The sequence below is a fragment of the Rhinatrema bivittatum genome, chromosome 5 (genome assembly GCF_901001135.1).
Source record: "Rhinatrema bivittatum chromosome 5, aRhiBiv1.1, whole genome shotgun sequence".
In the NCBI taxonomy this organism is placed as follows: domain Eukaryota; kingdom Metazoa; phylum Chordata; class Amphibia; order Gymnophiona; family Rhinatrematidae; genus Rhinatrema; species Rhinatrema bivittatum.
This window is the reverse complement of record NC_042619.1, coordinates 267,315,499-267,331,582: the sequence shown is the minus strand read 5'-3', so window position 1 is coordinate 267,331,582 and position 16,084 is coordinate 267,315,499. Positions and strand designations below refer to the sequence as shown.

Sequence of the window (16,084 nt, the reverse complement as noted above, 5' to 3'; positions counted from 1 at the left end):
GCCTTTGTTGATTATGGCCTGTGCTGTTTCCTGAAATTGTGATGGTAAAGAATTGGTAATTTCTTCCATCTGTTTCCAGAGATTTCTCTGGTACTGTGTCATATATAGTTGGTATGCAGAGATTCTGGAATTCAGGATTGCACTTTGGTAAATTTTCCTTCCAAGGGAATCGAGGAAGCGGTGATCTTTCCCAGGTAGAGTTGAGGAGTGTTGGTGGATACGCTTAGATCTTTTTTGGGCAGATTCCACTACCACAGATTGATGTGGTAGATGTGCCTTTTGGTATCCTGGTGCTGTCTGTACCAAGTATGTGGAGTCCACACGTTTGTTTACTGCGGAGACAGTACATGGGTGTTCCCAAATCCGGTGTTGCAGATCCAAAAGGACATCATGTGTTGGGATTGCCAATACTTGTTTAGTGTATCAACAAACTGCAGGACTTCTAGAGTGTGTTGTCTAGTATCCTGCTAAGTTTGAAGGGAATGGTGTCTGCCATGTCCTGTATAAAGGTGGAAAACGATAGATCTTCTGGTGGGGACTTCTTTCTTGGTTCTGGCGGTGAAGGGTCTGACATGAAGTCCTCCAAAGATGTGTCTGGACCGTGATCATCCCAAGAATCCTCCTCATCATCTCTATAGGGAGATTTAGGGGAGGATCTGGGTGGTTGCTGGAGACCTGATGGTCCTGGTAATGGGTCATCGAAGGGCGATGAAGAAAACTCTTCTGTTGATTTTTTTGGCAGGGTATCGATGACACTCTGGTATCTCTGTAAGAGACGTTGGAAGAAAGCCAGATCCTGAGGTTCAGGTTCTTCTGTCTGCGGTTGTGTCGATGGAACTGTAGGTGGCACCGACGCAGATGTTGTTGAAATCGGTCGCCTCGGAGTCGAAGCAGTCGATGGCGGTAACAGAAATTGACATAGAAGATGTCGATGGCAGCTGTGCGTAAATCGAGGTCGATGCCGTGATGATTCTCGGTGCCGTCATCGATTCCCCAGCTGTCTTCGGTATAGACACCGGCATCGGTGGTACCACCGGCATCGATGCTGTGAGCATCGGCATCGACGAGCCCGTCGGAATCTATTGGTCCTTCAAAGCCTGTGATACCGCTTGTCTGATGAGATCAGACAATTCCGGCATTACAACTGATGCTACCAGAGCAGTTGTAAGCGGTGGCGGAGGCTGAGGTATGAGGTCCTGCACAGAACACTGGAGGATCAGGCATCGATGGTTGCGGAGGAAGAGGCCCAGGCATCGACGGGACCGATGTTTCCTCCGTCCTCGGCCGCTTTGCCATCGATTCTTCCTGGGAACCGGATTTGGATATCGATGGTCGATGTCGATGTCTATGTTTTGATTTATGTGGATCAGTGGATTTCGTCGATGACGATGAAGGGGACGAGTGATCTCCCGACAGTCCTGGGCAAGGTTTTTTAAGCAGGAGGCGCTTAGTCGCTCCAGCTGGAGAAGACTTCGATGACGTCTAAGGAGATGAGGTAAGCTGGAGACAGAACAAACGTTCCCTTTTTTTCTAGTCTCGCTTTGCGGCCTTTCGGCGTCATCTCTGCGCATTGCGGGCAATTATTTACCTCATGCTTTTCTCCCAGGCACATTACACACTCAATGTGTGGGTCGGTGATCGACATTTTTCTGGCGCACACCAGGCATTTTTTTAAAACCGGTAGCCATTTCGGGTCGACAGCCGTCGATGAACGATGTGAATTCGTGAGAAGAAAAAACTTTTACTCTAAGAGTAAAAATTATGAGACGGAGGTACTCACCAGCCGGTGAAGAAAAAACCCCCAGAGACTTGAGAGAGAGAATATCAAATAATTCTGACTTTTCAGTCAAAAAGTGTTGTTGAGAAAGTCTCAACGGCTCCTGTTCCGCGATGGCTATAGCAGCGCGGAAAAACGAAGACTGAAGAGAGACCCCTGTGGCAGAGAATATCATGGCATGCTGGGCATGCTCAGTGGCCTCACAGGGCAAGTCAAAAGTTTCTAGAAATTTTGACAGAAAGGTTTTCCCGCACTAGGGCTCCGTCAGTGACGTCACCCATATGTGAGGACTAGCATCCTGCTTGTCCTAGGATAAAAAATGTTTAATTCACAGAAAAATCCCCAACCCTTCCCCCTTAACTCTAAATTTGAAGAAAGGAAGCTGTAGGAGCTCTTTTTATTAAAAAACAAAACAAAACAAAAAAAAGAATCTCAACTGCTGAGGGGGCCTTGCAACCAAAGGGCCTGATTCACTAACCATTTTTCCTATAGACACAGAATGGGAGAAAAGCCTTAGTGAATCATGCCCAAAGTGAGGTAAGAGTACCACTAGATACATACGATCCGTGGATGATTAGAGACAGAGGAGGTCTCACTGAGTGTACATAAGCCCTCTAGGCTTTTGTTGTAAAAGCAAACAATGTTGCCCACATGCGTGTGATTGACTTTTAGCCCATTTGCCCATGGAGAAAATAGTAGGTTTTTCCCTAGAAAACAAGCAATACAATTAATGATGCCAAAATTCAATGAATTCAAGAATGGGGAAGTTTTTCCATGTTTTCAAGATGTCAAGACCCTATCACAACCTTGATATTTTAAAGAATACAAGAAGTTCCACCGGGGTAGATTGCGGGCAAATATCAGCCTGGGGGATTTTTTTTAAAAACAGGTCCATGGGAGTATCTGTGACTCACTTGTGCACTTTCTGGGTTGCATATACTTTAACAGCTCCCAAAAGCATGCTGAGACAATTGTGACCTGGAGGCTGGCAGAACTGAGAAAACATCTCCAACATAAATTTCACAAAATTTCGTAATAAACTAAGTACAGCACATCCTAGACTGGAAGAGAGCAAACTGAGCTGCAGTCCCCCTTCCATTCAGGCAATCTGTTGGACGTCTCACAAGTGTGGTTACATCTCTCATGTATCCTGAATTCCTGGTTTGGTGTTAGTCTTTTGCCTACAAATCAGCTCTTAAACCAGTTGCCAAGTAATGAGACAACCACAATGCCAGCCAGTAGCTCAGATACAAAGACATTTGTTATTGTGATACTTCTCTTGTGCTCTTTCAGCGAGTGTCCCCCTGCTCCCAGCACTGCCATATCATTATATAAATGTTGATGCTTGTTGTCAGCCCTCTCTCAGCCTGCAGCAGCCCCCTCCCTTTCCAATACTAACTCCTTCTTGGCATCTTCATGCTCCGGAAGACTCACTGGCTCCTCAGTCAGCTGCTCCTCTCAAAGCTCAGCCCAGCCACCTCAGACAGGAGCCTCACTAACACTGCACAGGTATTTTCTTCTGGCTCACTTCCTCCCTTTCTATGACAGTAACTTGCCTCCAATTCTCAGGGCTTCCCCCACTCCAGCACATTCTCACTGACTGTGTGCTACACAATCTGCTGGTTTTAGGGTTCCCTAGGATCTGCTCTACCAACTTCTGGGGAGGAAGGACCAGAAGTGATCCATACTACTTGCTTCCTCAAGGGTTTAAGAAAAAGAAAATTAAGCAGTGGCTAAGACTATATGCATCACTGCTGCAGCCAAGACTAGAGAGAGTCTAGCCCACGAAACACAGCTACAGACAGAATTCAGCTTTCCCACATGCAGCCAGGGTTGTTGCAAGGGTATTGGGCCTCCTAAGCAAACCTTACAGCTTTGAACAGCCCCTAGAGCCCCCTACACATTTAATTATGCATTTGTAATAAAATTTTGCATGAAAAAAGGACAAAGTACAGTGTTCTGAAGTAAAAATATCATAACATGTATATTATATTTACATGCAGAAAACCCTGCAAAAAAAAAAATTTTTTTTGATTGGAATTCATATGGTATTAGGCCTGTTGTTCCCAGAAATTCCATATGAATTTCTGGAGGGCCAAGCCCACATGCCAAAGCATGGCATGTGGGCTTGGCCCTCCAGAAATCTACGAGTAAACTAAATTACAATTCTAGTATAGTAAACCTCCCATACCAAAACAGCACTTACTGCCAGCACTCAGTAACAACCCTACTCATGAAAAGGCAACACTGCAAATATTACATCAAGCCCTAAAATATCAATATACCTTCTATTAGGAAAACACAACAAGCCAAGCTACCTTATATATCCCTACATAGAAAGTGTACCCTAACAGAATACCTCACTTTGCTCTGTCACAGGCAGAACCCAAACTCTCAAATACAGAATAAATAGACCATAAGGCATAAATAGAAACGTATAGATAAAACTGAAAAGAAATCACAACAAGCCAGTCATGACATACAGAAAACCAGAAATATTATTCTTCATAAAAAACATCAAAACAATAAAACTAAGAAATATAGAACTTTAGTAAAACCATATTAAATAGAACAAATACTTAAAAATAGAAAATGAATAGAATATACAATAATTAAAAATTTTTTTAATTTACTGTTTTTACATTTTTTTTTGTGTGTTTGAGAGACATATCAAACTACCCCAATAATTAAACTGTAAGGATAAAAAAAATCCCCTACTCTCCATACCTGGGAGCATTTGATTTCCAGTCATCCTAAGATTGCTGTGGATTAGCTGGAGAGAGGGGATGCACAAACTTTCTCCTTCCTCCCTCTATCTCACACACACACAAAAACACATGCTGTCTCATTCTTGCTCTCCCTCTCACAATTGTGCCTTTTCTTGTTCTTTAGCAGCCTGCAGCCTCTTTTTCTCTCTCAGTCGCCAATGGCCTGGGCTCCGGTAGTGGCCCACAACCTCTCTTTGGCCATTATTGGCCTGGGCTCTGGTAGCAGCTCGCATCCTTCCTTCACTTTCTTCAGCTGCTGTCGGTCTGGGCTCCAGCCTGTGGCCTCACCTCTCTTTCTTTGGCTATTGCTGGACTGGGCTCCAGCGGAGGCCTGCAATCTCTTTTGCTTCCTTGGTTGCTGCTGGCCTGAGCTCTGATGGTGGCCTGCAGCCTCTTTATATTCTTCGGTCACCACTGGTATGAGCTCCAGCTGTGGTCTGTGGCCTTTCTTCCCTCTCTTCAGCTGGTGTTGGTGGCCCGTGGCCTCTGTTCTCTTTCTTTGGCTGCTATTGGCCTGAGCTCCGGCTCATGGTCTCTCTTCTCTTTCCTTTAGCCGCTGTTGGCCTTGGCTCTGGTGGTGGCCTGCAGCCTCTCCTCTTCCTTCAGCCGCCAGAGGGATGGGGGTTCCGTGTTGGTTCCTCTGGGCCCTTTCTTCTATGCTCACCAGAGCATGGGGACACAGCAAACTACAAATGTAGAGGACACGTGGCCACCTTTCATCATGAGACCAATTTGTCCAGCCCACCAGGGCATGCCCAAAGCCCCAATAGGTCAATTCTTCCCTGGTTCCACCTTGAAACAAAGGAGCCTACTTTCTAGGTTGCATACATGTACTGTAGGATCATGTGTAAACCAAACATCCTCCCAACTCTGTCAGTCTTTAGGTCCCTGATGACATGTCCTGAAAATTGTGTGTGGCTGGGACACAAAACAGAGGAAAACGCACACACAGCGATCCCATAAGTCTTTTTCCCTTTGAAAAATAGACTAAGAAAACCCCCAAAACACATTTTTGTTTGTCTACTTGCATCTTGAAACTGAAGGGAGTAAAGAAACTCTTGGCATTAGCAGTGGACTTGTTCTGGGACTGCTATTAAAATCTAGCCTACCTGTAAACCTCCTGTTTCTTCTAAAAGCTTACGTAGAAGACGTATGTATTCAGTTGCTGCCTTGAGTGTGTCAACCTTACTGGGTTTTCGATCTTTGGGAATCAGTGGTACCAGGGTCTTTAGTCTAGAAAATCCACTGTTTATATTTCTTATCTGTAAAAGGGAATAAAATATGAAAGCAGGAATATAATCAGTTTCAGCATAGAAGTAGACTATAACACTTGTAGTTGAGGAATTATTTTTGATCACCACTACACAGTAACCTCATTAAAAACAAAAAAGGTAATTTCAGCCCCAATTGTCCCCTCCAACAGAAAGAAAGAGTACCCATTCTATCCAACCATTTAACAATTATATATATTAGGATATGAAGCTAGTCTAGGACAACATCACCAGACGAGAGGCAAACAAACTTATTGAGAAACCTGTATGACATGATTTCATTTTATTAAAATTTATTAATCTCCTAACATAAACAGGCCTAGGCGATATACAATAAAACCATACATAATATGAAATGTCATACATATAATCAGCCACACATTTGACAAACAAAAATACCTTTAGTTTCATAGAAACTATGATGATCAATACCTTACCTAAAATGTAAACTAAATAAAGTTTAGTGCTATATCCCTTATAAATTATATCAATCATATCGAATAAGGGAATCATCTCACTTGTATAGCTTTAGAATACATTGTATAGCTCTAGAATATATTAAAGGCACGTTGGAGTAGAAACTCTCAATAGATGTTTAAATCTTTTTACATTGTCTAAGGAACGGAGTTAAAAGGGAGTAAGATTCCACAGAGCTGGTGCAGCAATAGAGAATACCTCACTCTCTAGTGAAAAACAAGTGTGCTTGATGCACTGAGGGTATTTCCAAAAGATTCAACTAAGAGGATCTTAAACATCTTACTGGTTTATAAATACGCAGCAATGCATTTGACCAGTATGAAGAGTCTGAATATAGAAGTTTGAAAACAATCTTGGCAATTTTGAAAACAATACGCTCTGTAACTGGTAACCAGTTAAGTTTACATAAAATGGGAGAAATATGCTCATAGCTTTTTGTGTGAGAAATGAGCCATGCGGCAGAATTGAGCAGTAATTGAATGGGGTGAAATGTAGCTTTGGGTAGTCCAATTTAAAGACTATTACAGTAATCTATATGGGGAAAAATAATCACTCGTACAACTGTAAGAAGATCATGATTAAACAGTAAATGCCGTAATCCTGCAATAAGCTGGAGTTTGAAAATGTAGAGATTACTTACATGATAATCTCGTTTTCCTTAGTGTATGCAGATGGACTCAAAACAAGTGGGTATAGTGTGCTCGTGCTAGCAGTTGGAGACGGATCTGACGTCAGCACGGGTACATATACCCCCGCAGGAAGTGCAGCAATTCAGTAATCTTCCTTGCAAAAGCTTTATGGATATATGTGTAACTGACCGATCGATTAAATGAACAGGATTACCCTGACCGATTGATAGTAGCTGGAGACCGCCAGTGTTCTCAACCGGAAGGCGTCGACACCCGGCAGGGTGGATGCCCCATCATAAGAAAATGTTGAGATTACTTACCTGATAATCTCCTTTTCCTTAGTGTAGACAGATGGACTCAGAACGAATGGGATAGAGTCCGCGTGCTAGCAGTTGGAGACGGATCTGACGTCAGCACGGGGTATATATATCCCCACAGGAAGCGTAGCAACTTGGTAATCTTCCATGCAAAAGCTGTTATGGATGTGTGTACTGACGCTCAGTGAAAAGTGAAACAGGATTCCCCTGACCGATTGATAGTAGCTGGAGACCGCCAGCATTCACAACTGGAAGGCGTTGACACCTGGTATAGTGTACGCTCTTATGTAAACAAATGACATGGCTTACCTTGAATCGGTGAAACCCATGTACACAGGCAGCTGGGCGGGATGCTGAGTCCATCTGTCTACATTAAGGAAAAGGAGATTATCAGATAAGTAATCTCAACATTTCCTGGCGTGTAGCCAGATGGACTCAGAACGAATGGGATGTACAAAAGCTTTACTCCATGCCTGGGCGGGAGGCTGCCTGAGGACCATGTAGGACCACCCTCGCAAATGCTGAGTCCTCCCTGGCCTGGACATCCAGACGGTAGAACCTGGAGAAGGTATGGAGGGAGGACCACGTCGCCGCTTTACAGATTTCTGCAGGCGACAGCATCCTGGATTCTGCCCAAGATGCCGCTTGTGCTCTGGTAGAATGAGCCTTGACTTGTAGAGGCGGAGACTTCCCGGCCTCCACATAAACTGCTCTGATAACTTCTTTAATCCAGCGGGCGATGGTGGGCCGCGAGGCCGCTTCACCTTGCTTCTTCCCGCTGTACAGGACGAATAGATGGTCCGTCTTTCGTACGTCTTGTGTAAGTTCCAGATACCTGGGCAGTACTCTGCCAATGTCGAGATGGCGTAATAAACGACCTTCTTCAGATTTCTGCAAACCCGCCGTGGTAGGCAAGGATATGGTTTGATTAAGATGAAACTGTGAAACCACCTTAGGCAGAAAGGAGGGAACCGTACGAAGGTGGATAGCCTCTGGAGTGATCCTAAGAAAGGGATCACGGCAGGACAGTGCCTGTAACTCGGAGATGCGGCGTGCTGAACACACCGCCAGCAAGAATACCATCTTCAAGGTGAGAGAACGAAGAGACAGGCCCCGAAGGGGTCGGAAGGTGGATCCGGCGAGGAAATCCAAAACGAGGTTGAGGTTCCACAAAGGCACAGGCCACTTCAGGGGCGGACGAATATGCTTGACTCCTTGCAGGAAGCGAGAAACATCCTGGTGCCTGGCGATGGTCTTGCCATCCCTCCTGGGACCATAGCAAGACAACGCAGCCACCTGAACCTTGATGGAGCTGAGGGACAAACCCTTCTGAAGCCCATCCTGCAGGAAATCCAACACAATAGGGACTGTGGTTGCATGTGGATTGGTGCCACGAGTGTCGCACCATGCTTCAAATACTCTCCAGATCCGGATGTATGTGAGGGATGTGGAAAACTTGCGAGCCCGGAGGAAGGTATCAATCACGGGCTCCGAGTAACCCTTCTTCTTCAATCGAGCCCTCTCAAGGGCCATACCGTAAGAGAGAATGGAGCCGGATCCTCGTGAAGAATGGGACCTTGACGTAGAAGGTCCCGGAGAGGAGGCAGGGGAAGGGGCTCCCCTGCCAGTAGCCTTCTCATGTCCACATACCAGGGTCTTCTTGGCCAGTCCGGCGCCATGAGAAGAACTAGGCCCCGGTGTCTCTGAATCCTGCGGATGACAGCGCCTAGCAGAGGCCACGGAGGAAAGGCGTACAGTAGAGTCCCGGGGGGCCATGGCTGGACCAGGGCATCGATGCCGGATGAGAACGGGTCGCGCCTGCGGCTGAAGTATCTGGGTACTTGAGCATTGGACTTGTCCGCCAGTAAATCCATGGCCGGAATCCCCCAATGATCGACAATCATTTGGAATGCTGTGGGGGACAGCTGCCACTCTCCTGGATTCAGGCTTTCTCTGCTGAGGAAGTCTGCTGTGGTATTGTCCTTCCCGGCAATGTGGACGGCGGAGATGTCTTGCAGATTCGCCTCTGCCCAAACCATCAGCGGGGCGATCTCCAGAGATACTTGTCGGCTTCTGGTTCCGCCCTGCTGGTTGATGTAGGCCACCGTGGTGGCGTTGTCTGACATCACTCTGACCGCTCTGTGCCGTAGTCTGTGAGCGAATCGAAGGCATGCCAAGCGGACTGCCCGGGCCTCCAGGCGATTGATGTTCCACGTTGACACCTCTCTGTTCCATCGCCCTTGCGCGGTGAGTTCTTCGCAATGTGCTCCCCAGCCGCTCAGGCTGGCATCCGTGGTGAGCAAGGTCCACGTGGGCGAGGACATCTTTGACCCCCTGCTCAGGTGGTTGGACTGCAACCACCACCGCAGCTGGGTCCGAACTCCGGCCGGTAGAGGAAGGTGCATGGAATAGTCCTGTCGACGGGGGCTCCAGCGAGAGAGCAGGGAATGCTGTAGAGGTCTCATATGGGCCCGCGCCCAGGGCACCACTTCCAGGGTGGATGCCATGAGACCCAGGACCTGCATGTAATCCCAAGCCATGGGCCGACTGGCTCCCATCAGATACTGGAGACGTTGCCGAAGCTTCAACTGTCTCTTGGCCGTAAGACTGACAGTGTTCGCCCGGGTGTCGAACTGTACTCCCAGATACTCTATGGACTGGGAAGGCTGCAGACAGCTCTTGCTGAGGTTGATCACCCAGTCCAAGCTTTCCAGAAGGGCGATCACTCTGTCGGTAGTCCGCAGACTCGCCTCTCGTGATTTCGCCCTGATCAGCCAGTCGTCTAGGTAGGGATGGACTAGAATCCCTTCCCGTCTGAGTGCCGCCGCTACCACTACCACCACCTTGGTGAATGTCCGTGGCGACGTTGCCAACCCGAAGGGCAGAGCCCGAAACTGGAAGTGGCGGCCTAGGACCTTGAAGCGTAGGTAGCGCTGATGATCCGGATGGATCGGGATATGCAGGTATGCCTCTGACAGGTCCAATGCCATGAGGAATTCCCCTGGTTGTACTGCGGCCTTGACGGAGCGTAGAGTTTCCATACGAAACCGCGGGATGCGTAAGTAGTGATTGACGGACTTGAGGTCCAGGACAGGCCGAAAGGTACCCCCTTTCTTGGGTACCATGAAATAGATGGAATAATGACCAGAATTCACTTCCCAGGCAGGTACTGGGATGATGGCTTTCAAGGACAGAAGCCTCGCCAGTGTAGCTTCCAATGCTGCCTTCTTGTGCGTGGGACAGGACGATTCCACAAACTTGTCCAGGGGGAGACGATGAAAATCCAGGTAATATCCCTCCCGGATCACGGCGAGGACCCACTGGTCCGACGTAATCTCGAGCCACCTGGGGTAGAAGAGGGCTAACCTGCCCCCTATGGCTTCGTCCCCCAGATGAGTCGGCGCATCCTCATTGTGAGGCGCGGCCGGGACCCGAGCCTGCTCCCCTCAGACGCTGCTTGGCCCGAAAGGACTGATTCCTGGCCGGAGGACGTGGTGCCTGGTAGCGACCCCTGTAAGGAACAAAGCACTGTGAACCCCTGCCCCTGGAGGGCCGTGGAAAGGCGCGCTGGCCCCTTCGGAACCGATCTTCCGGCAATCTGGGCACCGGAGAGGTGCCCCATGCACTGGCCTGTTTGTCAAGGTCGCTGCCAAAGAGAAAGGAGCCTTTAAAGGGCAATCTAGTGAGGCGTGTTTTGGAAGGCGCATCCGCTGACCATTTTCGGATCCAGAGCTGCCTCCTGGCGGCCACGGAGGATGAAATCCCTTTAGCTGTTGTGCGGAACAAGTCTGATGCCGCATCTGTAAGAAAGGAAAGAGCGGGTTCCATGTCGGCCGCTGGAGTGTTGTTCCGAACCTGTGACAAACAGGCACGGGTCACCACCGTGCAGCAGGTGGCGATCCGCAAAGATAAAGCTGCCACCTCAAAAGGTCTGTCGCAGAATGGCGTCCAGTCGCCGGTTATGAGGCTCCCTGAGGGCTCTCCCCCCTTCCACGGGAATGGTAGTGCGCTTGACCACAGCGCTAATCAAGGCGTCCACCTGAGGGCACGCCAGCAGCTCCTGTATAGCCGGTGCCAATGGGTACATGCCCCTCAGCGCCCGACCCCCTTTGAAGGCAGCCGCTGGTGCCGCCCATTCCAAATCGATCAGTTGTTGTGCCGCATGTAAGAAAGGAAAATGGCGGGCAGTAGGACGAAGACCTTCCAGCAGGGGGTTCTGCGCCTGGGGCACCGAAGCGCTGGGACCTGTAATATCCAATTCCGCCAGGCACCGAGACACCAGGTTGGAGAGATCCTCTTTAGGGAAGAACCGCCTCATGGTTCTATATGGCTCAGTCCCTGGAGGAAGGTCTCCCTCGTCCGGGAGCTCGGATGCGTCCGGCGAGACCTCCTGGTCCGACTGATCCGGACTGTCCAGCGGCGGGAAGTCCCGCTCGCGATACGGGCGTGATGGCCCAGGAACCGAATCTGCAGGAACCACCACCGCAGCAGCAGGCGCAGCAGGCGCCGCAGGTGCAGCCACCGCAGGAATGACAGGAACAGCTGGAACCGCCGGGCCAGGCTGGGCAGCCGTTTGCATCTGTACAAAAGCATGAATTCCCTAAAAGAGATCCACCCAGAAAATCGAAGCAGCCTCTAATTGCGGGGGTACAAGCTCCCCCGGGACTCCGGATTGGTCGAGACTGCCCCCTAACTCCGGGGTAGCCCCTGGGGAACTGTCCACAAACCGTGGCTGGTCCAGACCCGAGGGTCGCACGGCCTCCTCACATTGGGCACAAAGCGAGTCCGGCTCATCACTGTGCGTGGCCCGAAGCTGGCATGCAGAGCAGAGGCCAAGGGCTGCAATGCCCGAGGTAGGGGGCGCCGGCGCCGCAGACTCCGCTGCGTCCCGCTCCATCGAGTGATAGGCGCTCAATAAGAAAAAAAAAGCGGCAGCAAGTGGCGCTTAATACAACAGGCGCTCAATAATCCTATGCAGCAGCAAAAGGCGCTTAATACAACAGGCGCTCAAGAATCCTATGCGGCAGCAAAGGCGCTTAATACAACAGGCGCTCAATAATAATATGCGGCAGCAATAGGCGCTTAATACAACAGGCGCTCAATAATAATATGCGGTTAGCGCTAGACGCACAGTGTGCGGGCAATAGGCTCTCAGTCATAGGCGGGCAGCCATACACGCTCAATATGCAGTCAAGAGGCTTTCAGCAATAGGCGGCCAGCAATATACGCTCAATATGCATTCAATAGGCTTTCAGCAATAGGCGGTCAGCAGTATACGCGCAATATGCATTCAATAGGCTGTCAGCAATAGGCGGTCAGCAGTATATGCTCAATATGCATTCAATAGGCTTTCAGCAATAGGCGGCCAGCAGTATACGCTCAATATGCATTCAATAGGCTTTCAGCAATAGGCGGTCAGCAGTATATGCTCAATATGCAGTCAATAGACGTTCAGCAATAGGCGGCTAGCGCAATACAGTGGCATGCAATAGGCACACAATAAGCCAGAAACTCAAAAGGAGGAGGAAAAGCCTCACCTATTACGGGCGCGGAGTACCTGAAACAGGCCCAAGATGGCGTCCTCCACAGCGTGCCACGCCGCCGATCCTCTGTGCTTCGGAGACCCGTAGGAAGAGCGGTGCACCTTACCAGCGTCGGCGCTTCTCGGCTGGAACACAAGCGGTCTCCAGCTGCGGGGGAAGGGAGCACCTCGCCACCGCGATTGAGGATATGCACCCGCTACCTCGTCCACGCCGGGACCGAGGTCCTCGTAGGCTACACCCGAACGTCGTCCGGGGGCTATGTCACTGCCGCGGCTCGGCAGGACCGAGGACTTTCCCACCGGGGGAGCACGGCAATCACCCCGGGAGCTCGCTGGGGGAGGAACCCGAGGGTATCTACCGCAGGAGCGCGGGGCTCTAAGCCTGAATAGGCAATAAACAACAAAGTAGAATCTGAAATGAGAAAAGAGAGAAAAAATCAAAGTAGTCTTGGAAAGCACGCTCGACTAGCGTGCAGGCACTCCAAACTGCTTTGGAGACGGAAATTACTGAGTCGTTGCGCTTCCTGTGGGGCTACATACGCCCCCGTACTGACGTCAGATCCGTCTCCAACTGCTAGCACGCGGATACTATCCCATTCGTACTGAGTCCATCTGGCTACACGCCAGGAAATAAGGCACTTACTTGCATATGTGGTGGGACTGCCCCTTCCATTCAACCGGTATGGCTATACACTTCTAATATGTTAACCGAAATTCTAAACAGGCCAGTTCAACTTACTAAGGAACAGGCGCTCCTCTACATACTGGTCGACACCCTACAACTCCAGTACAAGCCCTCATTCAGCAGATTTGCATAGCTACAAAATTAGAAATAGCAATTACATGGAAGAGACCCACACCGCCGACTCCATCCAAAATATTGGCTAGACTGGACAGGGTTTGCAACCTCTACCGTCTGACGGCACTCAAACATCACAAGAAGTCCAAATTCGACCTCATCTGGAACCCATACATCTCCTGGAGACATCTGACATTTTTGTCAAAGCTGTTATCCTCTTCGCATGATTACCAACTACCTTGAGTACTCATCTTGCTCATCATCTCTAATGTTCATCACTTGACTTGACAGACTACTATTTCGGCACTGTTACTTTTGTGTCGCATGAACGGGGTGGGGGGGGGGGGGAATAGAGAAATTTTGATTGTATACTGCTGTTTATTCTCTGTATATTGATGACATTGTTCATAATTGTTAAAGTCTGACAGCAATAACATTGCAAATAAAAATAAAAAAAATAATAAAATTTGATTTGAAACCCTCCTTCCCCAGATTCAGATCCTAGAGTGGGACTGGAATTCAAAGCAAGTATGCTTCATACCCTCAAGAAGCGAGATATAACCTAAAGAGGTCTACCTTGAACATGCCCCCTATAGCAAGAGAGAGTCCACCTGCACTCTCAATGTGTTCAGAGCCAAGCCCTTAAAGGAGTCTTCCTGCAAAAAATCTAAAAAAATAAAAGGAAATGATGTGGTTCCAGGTGCACAGTGAAGCCCAATCCTACACCACCCTTCACATAATCTTAACTTGTTGAAACTTTTAAGGCATATAATGTTCCCCAGACAGAATAGGACTGTATTTCAGTCCTGTGTTCTCAATCATTTAGTGAGAACTGCAGCAAACTGTATATAGGCCTGCCTGATGAACTTTTGAGAATCCTCCAGCTCATGCAGCATGTTGTAGCACGTGTGCTAACAGGACTATGTAGGACAGACCATGTTACATCAATACTTCATAACCTTCACTGGCTGCTAGTTAAATATCGGGTGAAGTTCCGTCTACTAGTCTTGCCTCACAAACTGTTACGTTCCGATTCCTTGTGTAGTCTCAAGAATATGATTGGATGGCATCAGCCTTCTCATTCTCTATGACCTGCTGGTCAGTGCGAATTGCAAATGCCAGCATTCCAAAATTTTAGGTTTCAGAAGACCAAATATAGGGCCTTTGTATATTTTGTTCTAGCTCTTTGGAACTCTCTCCCAGCAAGACTAAGGGTTGAAGAGGACATATAAGTGTTCAGGAGGCAGTTAAAGGCCGTCCTTTTTAGGTATGCGTATGATTGATATGCCAGTTCATTGAATGAGTTATCAGATGTGTGTTTTAAAATCTTTTAATATGTAATATTTGTATTTTCTAAAATTTGTATGTATGTTGCACTTCAGACTCCGCAATAAACTCTGTTGTTGGAAGTTGCGAATATGCTCTAAGGCGGGTGGGGGGTTTAGAAGGACCCTGATCATAATAGTTCCTCAGTGCAACTGAAAGTCTCTTTGTTCCCCCCTTTCTTTTTTTTGCAGTACACACCATGTTTACCATGCTGGACTAATCGAGAAGGCAAAAAATTTCTCCCCCCAGAGAAACACACATTAGAGAGAACCATCCTTCGATCTGGAGGGAATTCTCCTTTCTCCACTTTCCTTACTCCCTTAGAACTTCCAAGGCAGAGAAAAATACCAGGAGTGGACGTGGGAACAAACTCAGTCCCATATAAAACACCTTTAAGAAACCATATGGGACTTTCTAAGACAGCAAGGCTCATGCAGAGGTACATCACCCTAGAGGAAAGGACATAAAAATTCCTCAAATAAAGTCATTCGTCACCTGTCAGAGTATGCTCTGCAGGACTAAAAAGAGAGACTCTTTCAGTCCTCCACGGTCTCAAGATGGCCATTGTCCCACCATGGTGTTCTATCTCCCAGCAGGAATTAAGTGCTTGGATGGCTCACTGTTTTTTTTTTTTTTTTTAATATCCCATCTGTAAATGTCCTGTGGGGCTAAGCGGGGGAAACTTAGCTCCTTCTCAGTCCTCCGCAGATTCAACATGGTCGCTGTTCCCACGTTTAACATGCAGAAACCGGAAGAATAGACAGCAGACCGCCAAGCAAGATCGTGAATGGAAGTCCTCCCAGGAGAGAGCTGAGCACCTTCACTGAACTCCTTATAGGCCTTACTGCCACAGTTTGAAAGAAAACCTCCCTTCGCTCTAAACTCTGTTTGGGTACAAATTATGCCTAGTGTGGTTGCTTTCCCGTTCTCTGCAATGATCGCAGTAAAGCTGCATCCCCATAACAGGAAGCCATGGGCTAAAACGTTACTCATCCCGGTACTGCCATGCTAAGAGAGAATTTGAAAAGAAGTTGGCCATAGAGGCAAATACACAAACGTTTTGAAAATATCTGAAGCAGGAAGCCTGTTATGGAGTCAGTTGGACCATTTAATGATCAAGGGGTTAAAGGGGCACTTAGGGAAGATAAGGCCATTGCGGAAAGACTAAATTAATTCTT

General features: G+C 48.1%; 1 protein-coding gene across 11 annotated transcripts in view; it reads right to left on the bottom strand.

The window, feature by feature from the left end:
- FIGLA (folliculogenesis specific bHLH transcription factor) overlaps positions 1–16,084 on the bottom strand; it is a 246,549-nt gene that overhangs the window by 159,184 nt on the left and 71,281 nt on the right. For all 11 annotated transcript variants that reach the window (XM_029603979.1, XM_029603974.1, XM_029603975.1 and 8 more), the window contains one exon: positions 5,655–5,807. In XM_029603979.1, the coding sequence (XP_029459839.1) occupies positions 5,655–5,807 (153 nt within the window). The remainder of the gene's footprint in view (positions 1–5,654; positions 5,808–16,084) is intronic.